Source organism: Dipteris shenzhenensis, chromosome 30 (genome assembly GCF_047967505.1).
Source record: "Dipteris shenzhenensis isolate YYH24624 ecotype China chromosome 30, Dip_SZ_1.0, whole genome shotgun sequence".
Classification (NCBI taxonomy): Eukaryota; Viridiplantae; Streptophyta; class Polypodiopsida; order Gleicheniales; family Dipteridaceae; genus Dipteris; species Dipteris shenzhenensis.
The window spans coordinates 14075554-14092637 of record NC_141625.1 but is presented as its reverse complement, the minus strand read 5'-3'; the positions used below and the strand labels follow the sequence as shown (position 1 = coordinate 14092637).

The window sequence follows — 17084 nt, the reverse complement described above, 5'->3', positions numbered from 1 at the left end:
GCTCCCACCCGTACCCCCTAGGGGGACGGGGCCTATGAGACTCAGGTTTTTGAGACCCTAGCCTACACCATTTGGAACTGTAATGGTACCTTATGGCTAGACCCAGGGAACTTCTCGGAGTCTTATACAGGACGAGACATAGTCTTTTACACGAAGACACACCAGAGCCCAGAGCATCCACTACCGATAGTCAGTGGCTACACATGGGAGTCAGCCTTCAGGGATGAGACGAGGGATACAGGAGGAGTCTGAGGATCAGGCGGGGTCACAATATTGTACATGTCTTCCCTTGTTGGAGCCATCTCCATTGAGAGGAAGGACGCACACTCCCGATTCATGTGGATCCGGATCCGACACATAGACACCCGTGACCTTTTCATAGCAATATGCTACTTCCTGCCAGACACATCCCACTTCGCCAGAGTGGCACAAGAGGAGGGTGAGACAGTGCCATATGCACCTTACATCAGGATATCCCAGACCTTTCAGCCCGTGGGGAAGTTTCCCTTGTTGGGGACTTCAACGCCAGGATGAGCACGTGCCAGGCACCACTCCTGGACTTCGGAGACGACTCTATCATGCTACCAAACATGGACCTAGACGGAGCAGGTATGACCAAGACCTCATTGGACCGACACGGGCCTGTTACACCATATGGACACGCGCTCCTTGATCTGGGCAGGATGCATGATCTCATCATCTACAACAGGCTTGACCTATGGCCCTCCTCAGGTGGTTTTACTTGCTTCCCACACAGGGGGGGGGGGGCACTAGTGTAGTAGATTACATCATGGGATCCCCTACCTTCACTTCATGTATCACCGACTTCACCGTAGCACCACTCCCTCCAGGAGCTAATCACACATACCTATTCTTCACTATCGCCACCCCACGCTTAGCCACACCACACACACCACATAGGAAGCACGACACCTACCACGACATACACTTTGATCACAGCCTCTCACCAGCCTACTCTGGATGCCTAAACAGACTCCTAACCTACATCGATCACATACCACTCATAGAGGACCATGCTGCCCTGATTAGTCGCACACTTCACGAAGCTGCCCTCCAAATCTTTCCCCACACCACACGGTCCACTAGACCACCACCTCTTGGTTCTGTACGCTGCAACAACTGGTATGATGCGGAGTGCAAGGCTTATCGCCGACAGCTTCGTCTTGAAACCAGATGTCACCTCCCGAACACACCGGACACGGTACGCAAGTACCGACATCTCGTACATCGGAAGAAGCAAGCATTTCTTCCTCGAAATGAGGAGCTGTTGAACATCTTGTACAGCAACAACTCTAAGGATTTTTGGCGGAGATTCCTTGAGCGTAGGTCTCCATCACCCCTTACCGACATGAGAGTCTGGCACACGTATGCGTACCATCTTTATGATGTCCCACACCAGCCCACTCTAGATCTCATACACACACCTCATCCCACCACTTGCACATTGTTCCTAGCAAAGCTATTCAATGACGCTGTTTGCCTTGGCTTCCCCTGCACTTGGACACTCAACACCATCACCCCCATCCACAAGGCAGGGGATCCCATGGACCCGAGTAACTATAGGACTATCATGATTGGACATGTGATGTCCAAGATCGATGCAGCTGTATTGAATGCGTCGGTCAGCCTGTTCGTAGAGATGAGAGGGCTTAGAGCAGAGGGTCAAGCCAGTTTCAGGCAAGACCATGGGACTATGAATCACATACTCACACTCAGGAGTGTCATTGAGGAGTCCAGATAATGGAAGGAGAGGGTATATTGCTGCTTTGTGGATTTCCGCAAAGCCTTTGACACAGTACCTCGAGCTCGTCTCATCACATACCTACAGACAGTGGGATTTGATCAGGAGATCATATGGGTAGTCATGGCACTTTATGAGAGAGTCTCAAGCCGAGTTCGGACATGCGCAAGTTAGACAGATGAGATCTTGAGTACCATAGGGGTCAAACAGGGTCGTCCCTTATCACCAACCCTGTTTGGCCTCTACATCGCCCTCTTGTCGTCCACACCCGAGAGGCTCCAGCGACACCTGGATGCACTATAGGCTTTTTGTTTATCCCATGATTTGGAGGTCAACCTTGGCAAGACCAAGGTCATGATCTTTAACAGCTCTCGAGCAAACATGCAACGGAAGCAGTTCACTTTCGGTGGGTCACCAGTTGAGATCGTATCCTCATACACTTACTTGGGGATCATCTTCTCCGGCCTGATCTTCACGATGAGACCAGCGATGCAGGCCAGACTAAGTTAGGGGATACGCCTCACTGGCTCGGCTAGAGAGACAATGCTTCCACTCCCACTTGCAGGACCCTCGAACCAAGGCTCTTCTCTTCGACTCCTTGGTCCGACCAGCCGGTATGTATGGCAGCCCTTGTTGGGGACCTGACATGTCAGAGATAGAGTGGACACGGGTGGAGCGCCTGCAGATCCTCATTTTCTCACTGATGATTCGGGGGCAACCGTCTCTACCACATCACATTATTCAGGCCGAGTTTGGTGCTTCTCCACTCCAGCTAGATGCAACCTTTCAGACCATCACATATCTACACCGGCTCGGCTAGAGAGACAATGCTTCCACTCCCACTTGCAGGACCCTCGAACCAAGGCTCTTCTCTTCGACTCCTTGGTCCGACCAGCCGGTATGTATGGCAGCCCTTGTTGGGGACCTGACATGTCAGAGATAGAGTGGACACGGGTGGAGCACCTGCAGATCCTCATGCTCTCACTGATGATTCGGGGGCAACCGTCTCTACCACATCACATTATTCAGGCCGAGTTTGGTGCTTCTCCACTCCAGCTAGATGCAACCTTTCAGACCATCACATATCTACACCGGGTTAGATCATATGGGGACTGCACATCAAGGAGATAGAGGTTGCTATGGTTGGCTCTCGATTCCTCCATGAGGTTGGCAGCAGAGGAAGATGAGCGATGCTGGTATGCACGGACTCGTAGATGGTTTGTGAGACTAGGGTTTCACATCGATAGGATACCTCCTTTTCAGTACCGTTTAGATGCCCCTCAGGTACTCCCACCCACCATCCCGATCGGGCCACACACCCACCAGGTCATTCGAGAGGATCTCCTGCAACTACACACCTTTAGGACCTAGTTGGAGCCGAGGGAGCTTCCAGTGAAGCTAAGTTTCTACAGAGATTACTGTCTTCGTATTTCGGAGGAGGGATTCATCACACCACCGGGGTACACTGAGCTTCATATGCCTCACTCACTACGGGTCTCCATTGGACAGTTTCGGGTATCATCACAACGCCTCCGCATAGAGAGCGGCAGAGTAGAGGAGATCCCTAGGGAGCATCGCTTATGCACATTGTGCGACTGTCAGGAGGTTGAGTCGAAGGAGCATTTTATTTTCAGGTGCCCAGTGTACTACGAGATCCAAGGTCGCTACCACTACTCTTCAAAGACGGCTCTGGTCTTCTTTCCAGATTCCTCGCCTACCCAGATCAGAGATGCCTCGCTGCCTTCATTCACGAGGGGGTTCGACATAGAGAGTACTTACTCAGGCAATGGGGTTTGGCCACATCATTAGACAACTCTCAAAGCAGGATCACAGAGTTCTTCCCATCGAGTGACATTGATTGTCCAGTCTCTAGCCGCAGACGTGATAGAGTTTTCGACCCGACGATCGTAGCACAACACACGAGACATCGAGGGAACACATAGAGCACTCTAGGGGACCTCCCGTCATTGTTTAGACCCGGGATACGTCCCACGGGAGTCACGGTGGCTTTGGTCTTGTGTCGAGCCTTGTCTAGGAGACCGAGACACACGGCACCCCTTGACGGGCACCAGTGTCCCATCACCGGCGGCTATGCACCAGCTAGGGCGACATGACATACGGAGGATTCCGCTCCACTTTAGTCTTTTTCTTTTCATTGTTACATCCAGATGTATTTGATTATGTATGATCAGTAGACTTACGATTCAACACGGGTGATGATGCTCGTTTCAATAGCTCCACCCTTACTGTGATTTGTATCAGGTTTTCTTTCAGTCTCATAGACCCATCGGTCTTCCGAAGACTCTAATAAAATTTCTTTCTTTCTTTCTTTCTCTATTCCCTTTTTTCCCTCCACTTGCGGCACCTCCTCGTTGTTCGTGCCACTTGCAAATAGGCTTTTTAGCATAGTGGATATGCAGGATCTCGTTAATATGCTGGGAGCTCTAGCCACATCCTTATAGCAGGCCACACCGGAGAGGCCGCCTCTCTCACAGAGGTAGGGCTGTCCACTGGCTCCCTTCCCCTTCTTTTTTGTGCAGGGTATCACTTATGATATCAGGAGGTGGATGGGCCGTATGTCGAAGAATTCACAGACGATATGTGCTTGCATGTCAAAGCATGTCAGGCAAATAGGGACAGGCAGTACATCCCAAGTGTGGATGATAATAGGACATTTGCAAGTACATCAATTCAAGGAGCTGAAGGATCCCATGCAATTGGATCTTGATGAGCTTAACTTGGCAAGACCTAGATTGAGATTCTACCAAAGAAGCTTGAGATTTTGTGCTGTGCCCTTTTTAGGAGATGATGCTCTAAGGAACAGGATTGTAGCACAATTTAAGAGCGAGCTTCTTTGGGGATGGCAATGAATTGACCCCTAACAAGGACGATGTGGAGAAAGGGAACAAGATTGGCATTCAATGGGTTGGGAATGAGGCTTGTCGGTTATTGAAGTTCGTAGTTGTGATTCTAGCCTCTTATTGGTTATCTGGGAGCATTACTGAGCAAGTGCCATTACACATGATAAATGAATTCGTTGAAGATAACATTTCTTATATTATTTATTTATATTTGAGGGTTAAATCCTATGCTCTACACCCACTATTGGGTGTTGATGACGTCAATGGGGATGTCATAGTAGCTAGCCCTTCCTACGCATGATGGAGTTTATGGTTTTCAATCTTATGAGTGACTATCGTGAGATTGAAACTGCACTATGTTGTGTTTTTAGAGGATGAGTTTGGGAATGTTCCTGAAATCATCTAGGTATATATTGGAGCGTTAAATCCTTGATTCTTGTTTTTTAATTCCCATACACTCGCTCATACACTCTCTCGTATTGGCATGTATTTGTTTGTAGGTCTGTTTTGTGAATCTTCTGGATTGTATTCAAGATTTTGCTGCTAATGTTTGTATATAGCTATGCTCGTTTTGTTCCTAAACTTCTAACGATAGTTTTCATATTTTTGTAAACCTATCACATTTTTGCTCTTTCACATTTGTTTTCACAAGAAAACATAGACTCCATAATGTGTTAGAAAAGATAAGAGCGGTGGGATTTCTTGCTACAGCCAATGATCCCTGCAGCGAAGATAGATGAAACAAGATAGTGCCCAGGAATCAGAGTGTTTTTCATGTTTTTTTTGTGGGGAAAAAGGGATTATTTTATTGATTTATCAGAAAGTTTCCATAATATTTGCAAATCCTTTAACAGGATCACTCCAAAAGTGGAGGAAACCATAGCAAGACTGGAAGAACCACATAGTGGTAAGCACCCAACTGAGGAACCAAGATGAGAAAGCTTCATTCTTCTTTCTTCTCTTCCATCTTTTGAGTCTGAGGAAGGATGCGTGGAATCACATGGTCACTTGTGTGAATTTCAAATCCAACTTCTTTCCATGATGTGTACTATTGTAGAAAGCGATTGAGATGCAGACAGTAAATAAACAATGCTGTAGAGAGAGAGAGAGAAAGAGAGAGAGTAGAAATGGTAATATATTCTTGTTCAAGCATGGACCAAATCATATACAAAATATGTGCACAGTGTGCCAGCCTCTATCAGCAGGGTGCTGACTAGATGTTGACACCTGTGACACTCATAACTGTTCTCCTATCTTCACCCTGTGTTGCTCTCCTAGAGCTTTTTTGGGCTTTGTAATGGTACCCCACAAACACCCTTCCTGATGCTCGCTTGGACAGCCTATCGTAAGGCAGTAGTTGCTCTGTTGAACCTTGACCTCCTTGCTGCTGTGTAGGCAGCTCAATGGTGAGGCACAAGACTCCCATGATTCTGTCCTTCCTTGTCACTATGCAGGCAGCCTATGATGAAGACCTCTTGTTGTAGTTCTGGACCTCCAAGTTGAGGAACTAGAGGCTTGGCAATGTGGAATAGAGAATCAGACCCTTTTATAGGGCTGGAGGCCGTGGCAAATTCTCCGACCAGCCTGCAGACTGCTGGCCCACCAGTCTGCAGACTATCCGACCCTGTTGTGCAGTCTTTACATGGTCCCATGCAGGCACCCTTCTGTGGCTTGGCTTCCAGCTCCAGACAACTCTGTCCTGCTCTGCCCCGACCTGCCTGAGTGACCCAACCTGCGCCTGCAGCTCCTGTTGGGTGCGCCTTTTGCTATTGACTACTGTGCAGGACTTTGCTGCTTGCACACCTGCTCCAGACTCCTTTGTACAACCCTTTACTGACCCAACCACTCCCTGAGTGCTGTGCAGTCTGATATTGCTTGTTGTAGCCCCCAGTGCAGGCCCAAGCCTACTAATCTCTGAGCAGCCCTTGCTGTTGGCTCTGGATGTGGCTGCTCTTTGGATGGGAACTGCTGGCCATTTGTCAGTGCTTGTCCAGCCCTCCAATGGCAGCTTGGTTACGCTCTATATCTTGATCACATGGCAGCCTACATGTTGTCCATGTGGCAGCCCTGCAAATCCTCAGTTTTGCCCCAATGGCATCTCTGAGACCTTCTTGGTGCCACCCCCCCATGTTCTCCTCATTTGGGGTCTCGCAAATGGAAGGTTGACCTACATAACTCCAACACATTGAGCTCGTTTTTAAGTTAATTTGAGGTTGGTGGAGTGCTAAAAAAGTTGGCGGACTCAGAAGCAGCAAAGCTGCAGTAAGCTGTCTTTTATTTTCACAAGTCAGACATGTTTTATACTGCCTTGTCATTCATGATTTATTCTGGAAAGGAAGAGATTGATTTGTCTTTTATTGTACATTTTCAAGTCTAAATGTAAGGTATATTTTCTCTCATTAAATATGCAGAATAGTTGCTTTGAGTTCCTAATCAAATAATAAACATTTGCTGATCAGGTGGAGAAAGGTGATGCAGTCTACCTGAGTGGAATTCGTGAAAGATATTTTGGTGAGATTTTCATGAATGTCAGAAATTTTGTCAAAACCAAATTTGCAGGAAAAACAAAAAAGAAGCTCCACACAGAAGATGAGGTGGACGAAGAGGAACAAGGGACAGAAGATGGGTTGAAGCATTTAGTGCGATATGTGGAGAGCTTTCAGGCCAACATGCAAGGAGACCTTTGGTTAGTTTTCTGCAATGAAGGGTACCCTTTGTCTAGTTTGCTTTATACAGTAGACAGAACAATACCGAGTGGAGAAGAATCAAGCTGGAGAGGGCATATTCGAGTATTGGAGCCTTCGAATTGGTGGAGGTGGCTGAAAACGACTGAGGATGGACAACAGGAGATGCGCAGTCTCATCTATCAGCTGGTGAAATGCTCTCTTCTTATTGACAGTATTGGGGATCATTTTGTACTACTGAATGAAAATCTAGGCTACTTTATGCTGAATTGGGCATTGAAAATCTACTCTGTGCTAAATTGGGCAATGTATGCAAAAGCACTCAGTTACCGTCTGGAACATTGACCTGTATTTTTTTGCATTGTCATTACCACATGAGCTTGCAGTTGTTGGGGGTGAAGGCATGTCATGATCGCAACATTACCCACCGAGATATCAAACCGGGTGAGTTGCTTTGGTAGAAGAACTAGTTTTGCACCAGTCCCATAATCTCATGGCTTTTCTTGTGCTGAATCATTATCTTGAAGCTTACATAGCCTTGCTTGCTGTCCTGTCTAAATAATGTGTTGGTATAGCAACATGAGCTTCCCTGGATACTTTTGGGTAGATGTTGCCATGACCTTCCCTGCTGGTAGATGTTGCCATGATGCGGCTCTTCTTCCACCAACTCTTCTTTTAGGCACTCTGTTAGACTCAACTTAATTTTCTACTCCTCCAATTCTAGATCCGTGTCAAATTGAATCTCTTCGCACCCTTTGATTTTTCCCATAGGCCTACTACTCCCCTCGCAATTCTTTGATCCTAGAAGCAAGACTGAATCATCAACCATAGGTACAGTTTTCGGTCCAGAGAGGATAGCAAACAAATCCTTCCCAAGAAAAATCAAGCATTCATCATTATGCTCAAATCTTTCACCAGCAAAATCAAACATTCATCGTTGTGCGGGCAATCCTCCAAGAACGGTTATCTGAAATGTAAAATGAAAATGTATGGATGGGTTTGATGTGGCAGGTAGGAGAATGTAATCTAACATTGCAGCTGCATAAGTAAAAACTTAAAAAATAACAATAAGAAGGATCATGTACAGCTTTAAAAGAGACCAACCTATTGAGGTTTTTGCACTGAAAAGTAGGCATGGCGAGCATTGCAATGAAGGCTAGAACATAGCCATCAATCTGGCAATGCTGCACGCATTGCAGATGCATAAACTTGTGAGAGAAAGAAAGAAAAGAAAAGAGAGTTTATTAAAGTCTTCGGAAGACCGATGGGTCTATGAGACTGAGAATCTTGATACAAACAAACTGTGAGGGTGGAGCTACTAAACGAGCATCCACACCAATGCAAAATGCAAAAACTAGTGCTAACTACAACAACATAGTCATGTTAGAGTGATCGACTCCACATCGGTCTCATCATCATCATCATCCTCATCACCAACATCATCATCAGGTCGTCCAGGTGGATGAGATAGTGGAAGCATAAAGTCGGTGATAGAGTGTTGTCGGCTGCTCCCAGGCATGGTCTTGTGTCGTAACGTGGTCATAGCTCTGCGCCTAACAAGGGCTATAGTGACGCTTGTCAGTCGCTCCCCGACTGTGAACAGAGAGGGGATATGCCCAAGTTAATATGTGCGTCAACCCTCTATTTGAGCTATCGTGTCGCAAGCTATGGATCTCGATCATGTCGGGGCCTCATAGTATGGGGGTCCATATGCTCTAGTTGGAAGAACTCGTGATTGAGCTCTAAGAAGGGTCTGCCAAGGAGGAGGTTTGCTCCTGTCTCTGTGATGGAAGTAGACGCTCCCGGTGTGTGACTGCCTCATGGATGAAAGCCGCCAAGAATCTCTAGTCTGGATAGGAGAGAAATCGGGACAACACCCCAGAACTGTCTCTAAAGAGGCAGTAGAAGCGCCCTCAGATCTCGTAGGAAACAGGGCACCTGAAAATGAACGCTACTCCGACTAGACCTCCTATGTGTCACATAATGTGCATATGTGCCTCTCTCGGGGTAGACCCTCTGCCATGCCCCTCTCAATGCGCAGCCTAGGTGAAGAGACCCGAAACCATTGGATGGACAAAAGCAGTAGAGCCTAATCCACCTTCATAGCCACCCTCATCCACGTTTAAAACAACTCAACAACACTATCAGAAGGCAAAAGGCATTCATTCACCATCCTGGCCTCTACACACCTCTATATATACAAGTCATACTCTGGCCACAACCACTATTTCCCCATAGTTCATTAATAACATTAGAAATGATGCAACCCGCCTTTCTTGCTCATCTCTGCCTTCAAGCTATAATAACTACCTCATAGCTATTCTCCTCCTCACTCTATGCCCACCTCATGCAAGTAGTGAATGACGCACTCCTTTTAGAGCTCCCCTCTGCCCTCTGAGATCCCCCGATCCTTCCCCTTTTGCTCATGGAGCTCCCACAGATCTCTGGCCTTCATAATTCTCCTCCTTTCCACTACAAACCTCTGCTCACAGAGCTCTGCTCTTCACACCCAAGGTATTCTTCCCGAGCCTCCACAGTGGCGACGCTATGCCACATCAGAGATGCAACCAAGTCCCCAAGCCTCCATTCAAGCATCTGTCGACCTCTTTAGCAAAAGCCCCCGAAGCTCCCAGCCAACACAATCCATTTCCCCACAGCCTCTGAGCTCCCATGCTCATCCCCTTCAAGCTTTAGCTGTTCACGGTTCTTCCTCCACCCCTACGAGCCTCCATCATCTCAGGTCCTCCAGCACGCAGTAGCCACACCCCCTCAAATCCCAGAGCTCCTGCCTCTGAGTTCACACGCCTTCCTAGCCTTTGGAACCTCCCAGGCCCCCCATCACTGACGCGATTCCTCACCACCCCTAGTCCCCCTCCTGTGAGCAATCGACAACCAGCTGCCTCAGTCTCTTCCCGTAGCTGCTCCTACAGCATCCCAGAACTTCTGCCTCTTCCAAGATCCTCCTCTCCTGTAGTGGCGACACCTTCAGCTCAGAATCCCTCCACGAGCTCCCCTGCTTCTTGTTCCCGGTCTCCTTTGCGCAATCCTGGCTCCCTCTTCCACCATGAGCTCACGTCCCTTTCTGCGCACCACGATCCTTCCTGCCACGTCCAAGCTCTCGACTCCCTCCTCCTCTCTGTGCACCGGCCTTTGGAACCTCCCCCTGCACCACACAGTAGCGACCCATAGCTGCATCACCTAGCACCCGGCGCTTCTCCCACACCTCCTTTTCGTGATCACTGCTGCCTCACAGCTCCTCTTCTCCTCATGGAGCAGACACCTTCTCCCAAGGCTCTCCTCCTCCTTCTAGTTCTCCTCCTCCTCCTCGCACCCTCCTGTGTGATTGCCCAGCCCCCTTAGAACTCTCCGGCAGGTCCTTTTTGCGCGATGATCCTCCAGGTGCCCATGATCTCCTTCTGGAATTCTCCTGCAAGTTGTCACCTTCATCTACGTCCAACTCGTCAACCAGAAGCATCCTTTCCTCATTTACGTAGCATGCATGCATGCTTTTCTTAAAATTAGCCACGTCACCTCATGTTTCTTTTTTACCACTCCAAAGGATTCCCACAAATTCATACACCAAGGCACTTAAAGCACATATTCCAACCTTAGTCTCAAAGCACACCCTTTCACATAACCTTCCAACAAAGCCTAAAGCTTGATTGCCACATATAACCACACATCCATGACGCCCACACTGAGTCAATGAGTGGTCCCATGACTTTACCACAATACAGAACATCACTCATGTACACATGTACAAGTTGAGTTTGGGGTTTTCAAAAATCTTCACACACCTTTGGCAACCCCACTCTTCTGCTGTGACATTCATGTCCAACAGCTGTGCAAACAGAGACTATTTATCCTCCTGGATCAAACAGAAATCTCGGTGCATACACCTTCCAATTCTTCAAGCATTTTCCTCTGTCAAATAACCATTGATACATCCTGTCATGATCTTCCATTTTCAGCAACCCTCTAGGTTCTTTATATATGGCATCATCAATATATACTATTGCATTTCCTCCTCCATACCAGCTCACATAATCTTGTGATGGAAACAACCATTCCTCACCTCTACTCTCTGACACATCTGAATCCCACTCATAATCATATACTGAATTAACAAACATGTGATCATCAACTTCCATCTCATGGTCATTCAATTTGCAACCTACATCATTGGTTTCCAACTCTTCCTCTGGACAAACTGCCAAACTAAGACTATAGCGAGACCACTCATCCATATGTTGAGCATCAACATGAGGTGTATCCACCATAAACTCATTTCCCTTCAGCCCATCAACATCAAACACAGCAACTTCATGCACTGTAGACTCATCATTGCCACTTCCCTATAGTTTCTCCAGCTTCAAGACCACTGGTGATCCTTCAAGATTCTCCACATCTTGCAAAGGCATCTCTACCAAGTCTAAGCTTCCTAAACTGCCAGGCAAAGCATTTTGGTCCCCCTGACCAACAACAATAACCTAACATGCATTCTCACTACTTACAACTGACTCATTCTCTTGGGCATGACAAGAAACACACACCTTATGATCAGCAACCACACATGCAAAATCTATCACGTCATCATCCAAAATAGCATCTAACTCATCATCAGTCACACCATCACTCCCTTCCTACAGAACTGGTATGCAAGTATTTGTTATCTTCTCCAAGGAAGCCAATTCCAACAGATCATCCAATGCATTATCAAGAATACAGTTCAGCTCATCATCCAAATTCTCACAAGCTGCAATATCCAACTTATCACCCAGATCATCAATATGTACTTCATCCATAGTATCTTCATTAGTAACCTTTTGATCATCACATTCTACCTTGACTAGCTGAAGTACAGGCACATGCAAGTCATTACTCATTTTTGAATTAAAGAGATCATCCAAGTCATATCCATATTCAAACACATCAGGTTCCTCAGCATTAACATCACTTTCACAATCTACAGCATCATCAATAATCTTCTTAAACAACATATCTGGATTTCTCTGCCAAGAGTCAGAAGTACAATCAACATGCTCATAATCAGTTTCAGCCTGTTTAAGAGTATGACCAGCAGCCTCTTCCACATTAAAATCATGACAAACAGACATACAGGAACCCTTATCCTCATCCCTGATAACATGCAAGGAAAAATTAGTAAACTGTTCACATGGTAGATAGCACACTGGAGCCTTCATCACTTCCCTAATCATAGGCTGAACCATAACTGGCTGCACATCATCAATACTTCCATCCTCCTCCTTCCTCATCTTCTGAAAACTCTTCAGGCCTGATTCCAAAAACCTTACCCTTCTCCATTTCCAACAGGTTAATCTGTCCCATATCCTGCTCTGCAAATGTGACCTTACGGACTTCATGAACATTGGGCTGAATTGCATCCTTCATCTGCATACTAGGGTCAATCACCCTATCATTCATTCCTGTAGACAACTGATACATACCACCATTAGCTTTGGCTGGTTTCTCACATTGCGGACTGATATGACCCCACTCACCACAATTCCAGCATTGCACATTACTCGGATATCCTCTCCCTCTTCCAATATCTGCTGAATTTCCTTCAGAACCAGATGATGCATGTCTTCCTTCCCATAACACCTCTACCTCTTCCTCTTCCTGCAGACTCTACCCAATTCAAGCTTAAAGACTTCATGAGCTCCACTGCTTCATGAATATATTTCTTCAATGAATCCTCCTATTTAGGAATTGCTATAGCTTCTTTCTCAGGATGTACATTCACCATCTCTTGAACATTCGCATACTTCTTCGGTTCTTCCTGTATTCCCAACCGCCTCAGATGCTTCACCTCCCACTCCTTCTCATGAGCAACTCTGACAGCCTCCTCAAAGCTATCCAGATTCTTCAGCTCCACCTTCAGATGGAGGGTAGGCTCTAGACCAGCCACAAACCGGTCTCTCTTTATCATCTGCGGGGGTACTTTAGGAATCAAAGCCTCACACCATAGACTCCACAGTCTACCAAACTCTATCAGATACTGATCCACATCTTGACTATCCTTTTGCTGAATTTTGCACAACTTCTTCCATACTTCATTCGGACTCCTCACATGGATAAACTGTGCCAAGAAAGCAGCTCTGACCACACCATACTCAGGGTCATGCTGTTGAGCATTTCTGAAGGTGGTCACAAACATCTGTAACCATGCTTTTGCATCACCCTGTAAACAAAAGGTCAAGATCTGAGAAAGGATCTCTGGAGTTGCTCTATCCTGCATCAGGGCTGTAAACTCCATCTTTTTCAGAAACTTAGACACACTTTCATGCGGTAACCCCCAGAACTCTGGAAAGTCCTGAGCCATCTCTTTACCTCTCTGATTCTCTAACTTCTAATCCCACTCTCACACTTGTGAACTGAAGTGACATTCCTCCGTGGAGGCACCAAAATGTGGATGGACAAAAGCAGTAGAGCCTAATCCGCCTTCACAGCCACCCTCATCCACGTTTAAAACAACCGAACAACAATATCAGAAGGCAAAAGGCATTCATTCAACATCCTGGCCTCTACACACCTCTATATACAACTCATACTCTGGCCACAACCACTATTTCCCATAGTTCATTAATAACATTAGAAATGATGCAACCCGCCTTTCTTACTCATCTCTGCCTTCAAGCTATAATAACTACCTCATAGCTATTCTCCTCCTCACTCTATGCCCACCTCATGCAGTAGTGAATGACGCACTCCTTTTAGAGCTCCCCTCTGCCCTCTAAGATCCCCCGATCCTTCCCCTTTTGCTCATGGAGCTCCCACAAATCTCTGGCCTTCATAATTCTCCTCCTTTCCACTACAAACCTCTGCTCACAGAGCTCTGCTCTTCACACCCAAGGTATTCTTCCCGAGCCTCCACAGTGGCGACGCTATGCCACATCAGAGATGCAACCAAGTCCCCAAGCCTCCATTCAAGCATCTGTCGACCTCTTCAGCAAAAGCCCCCGAAGCTCCCAGCCAACACAATCCATTTCCCCACAGCCTCTGAGCTCCCATGCTCATCCCCTTCAAGCTTTAGCTGTTCACGGTTCTTCCTCCACCCCTACGAGCCTCCATCATCTCAGGTCCTCCAGCACGCAGTAGCCACACCCCCTCAAATCCCAGAGCTCCTGCCTCTGAGTTCACACGCCTTCCTAGCCTTTGGAACCTCCCAGGCCCCCCATCAGTGACGCGATTCCTCACCACCCCTAGCTCTCATCCCCCTCCTGTGAGCAATCGACAACCAGCTGCCTCAGTCTCTTCCCGTAGCTGCTCCTACAGCATCCCAGAGCTTCTGCCTCTTCCAAGATCCTCCTCTCCTGTAGTGGCGACACCTCCAGCTCGGAATCCCTCCACAGGCTCCCCTGCTTCTGGTTCCTGGTCTCCTTTGTGCAATCCTGGCTCCCTCTTCCACCATGAGTTCACGTACCTTTCTGCGCACCATGATCCTTCCCGCCACGTCCAAGCTCTCGACTCCATCCTTGTCTCTGTGCACGGGCCTTTGGAACCTCCCCTTGCACCACACAGTAGCGACCCATAGCTGCGTCCCCTAGCACCCGGCGCTTCTCCCACATCTCCTTTTCATGATCACTGCTGCCTCACAGCTCCTCTTCTCCTCATGGAGCACACACCTTCTCCCAAGGCTCTCCTCCTCCTTCTGGTCCTCCTCCTCCTTCTCACACCCTCCTGTGTGATTGCCCAACCCCCTTAGAACTCTCCAGCTGGTCCTTTTTGCGCGATGATCCTCCAGGTGCCCATGATCTCCTTTTGGAATTCTCCTGCAAGTTGTCACCTTCATCTACGTCCAACTCGTCAACTAGAAGCATCCTTTCCTCATTTACGTAGCATGCATGCATGCTTTTCTTGAAATTAGCCAGGTCACCTCATGTTTCTTTTTTACCACTCCGAAGGATTCCCACAAATTCATACACCAAGGCACTTAAAGCACATATTCCAACCTTAGTCTCAAAACACACCCTTTCACATAACCTTCGAGCAAAGCCTAAAGCTTGATTGCCACATATAACCACACATCCATGACGCCCACACTGAGTCAATGAGTGGTCCCATGACTTTACCACAATACGGAACATCACTCATGTACACATGTACAAGTTGAGTTTGGGGTTTTCAAAAATCTTCACACACCGCCCAATAGAAATCCTTAGTGAATGGGGTAAGTTAATATGCGTATATCTTGGTGGGTTAATGAAACCCTCCTCGATGATATGTAAACAATGATCCCTATAGAAGCTGAGCTTCACTAGAAGCTCGTTCGGTGCATAGTAGCTCGTCAATATAGAGTCCAAATAGTGTGGGGATAAGGGGCATCCCTGCATCACCCCAATATTGCTACTCACCTTCTTTGAGAGCCCTTGTGTGGTGGACCTCTGCCTATGACCCTTTCATATACAGCCAAGATTTCCTAGAGGACGTTTTTTGCAATCCCTAGTATCTGAAGGCGTGAAATAAGATGACCCGTTGGGACACAGTTGAATGTCTAAGTCAACAAAGCAATAGTAAGCCTTTTGCCTAGCCTCCTCAATGAGATCCCTTAGGGAGAAATTCGGTCCACAATGGAGTGGTCCCATCTGAATGTTGCCTACCCCTTTGTATGCATATTAGGCCATTCACCCTTGGGTAGCAAATGACCTTAGTTACTAGTGTCCATAGTGTCTCTTTGTAAATTAGAAAAATGGTATTAACAATCGAGGCTGTAAGAAACCCTTTACAAAGAGCTTCATTGAAGTGATTGGCTAGGTGCAAGTATCTCCTTAGTTAACTAGGGAGTGAATGTGTGCGTAACAATTGCAAAATAGGAGATTCTATTCAATACAGTTGAGCTAGGGGTTAGTGACATTTGGCATTTTCAAGGAACATGGCTGCTCCAATTTAGCCACCATTATATCTAACTATATCCCCTAGGCGGAGCTAATCCCTGGGGTCGGGTTGGGGTTCATCCTAACTTCGACATGTGTTGGACGTTTGTTGTGCATTATAGGCATTTACTTCTGCTCTTGTGCTTTATGGTCAGGTGAGATCAATAGCTAGGCTAATGCTAGGGCAAGTGAGTGGAGAATGCATGGAGCAACAAGGCTTACAATAGAATGAGTGAAGGTGAGGTAGGGACTGCTTGTTGTTGAAGGTAATGCCCAATTTTTCATGAAATAGACTTCTACTATGTAAGAAATAGAAGAGAGAAGAAACTCAAGGCATGGCATAGAAAATTGTCGTAATACACCTTTCAAAAAGTCTAAGCAAACAAAAGACTTGATTAGAACTAGGGCTGTGGCTGGAAACCCCACCTCATGCTTCTGATTGTCTCAAAAAAGAAAGGACAACCCGTTTACTCTCTATGTAACTAGATCTCTAAATATGTTGGGCAATGATGATCGTTACAATCTCCCATCAAGTATTCACCGATGCAAGTACAAGTCTGTACTATTGAGGACATGAATGGCATGAATTCGACAAAACTGTGGACCATGATGCCGAACATGAGAGTCAAGGAGGATTCTTGACCCTCTTAAAATACCTAAGGCCCACTAAGTGAAGGCTAGACCATTGGGCCCCAAGTAATTAATAGAATGGAGGATTCTGCTATCGCAGTCTAGATGATCTTGGCCTTTTGGATTCCAAGAGGCAGTGCTGTAATGACCATTTGCAAGGGAGAGGGAGGCAAATAGGTACAATCATGGTCTTTGCTGGTCATTGTCATCCTGCCCTTTTTTTGTTTGCAAGTCCATCAGCATTGCTATA

At 46.8% G+C, this 17084-nt stretch overlaps 1 protein-coding gene across 1 annotated transcript in view; it reads left to right on the top strand.

The window, feature by feature from the left end:
• The window catches only part of LOC147881746 (uncharacterized), a 246312-nt gene that overhangs the window by 92491 nt on the left and 136737 nt on the right, over nt 1-17084 (top strand). The window contains exons 10-11 of the mRNA XM_087401787.1: nt 7083-7496; nt 7694-7751. Coding sequence (XP_087257913.1) covers nt 7083-7496; nt 7694-7751 — 472 coding nt within the window. The remainder of the gene's footprint in view (nt 1-7082; nt 7497-7693; nt 7752-17084) is intronic.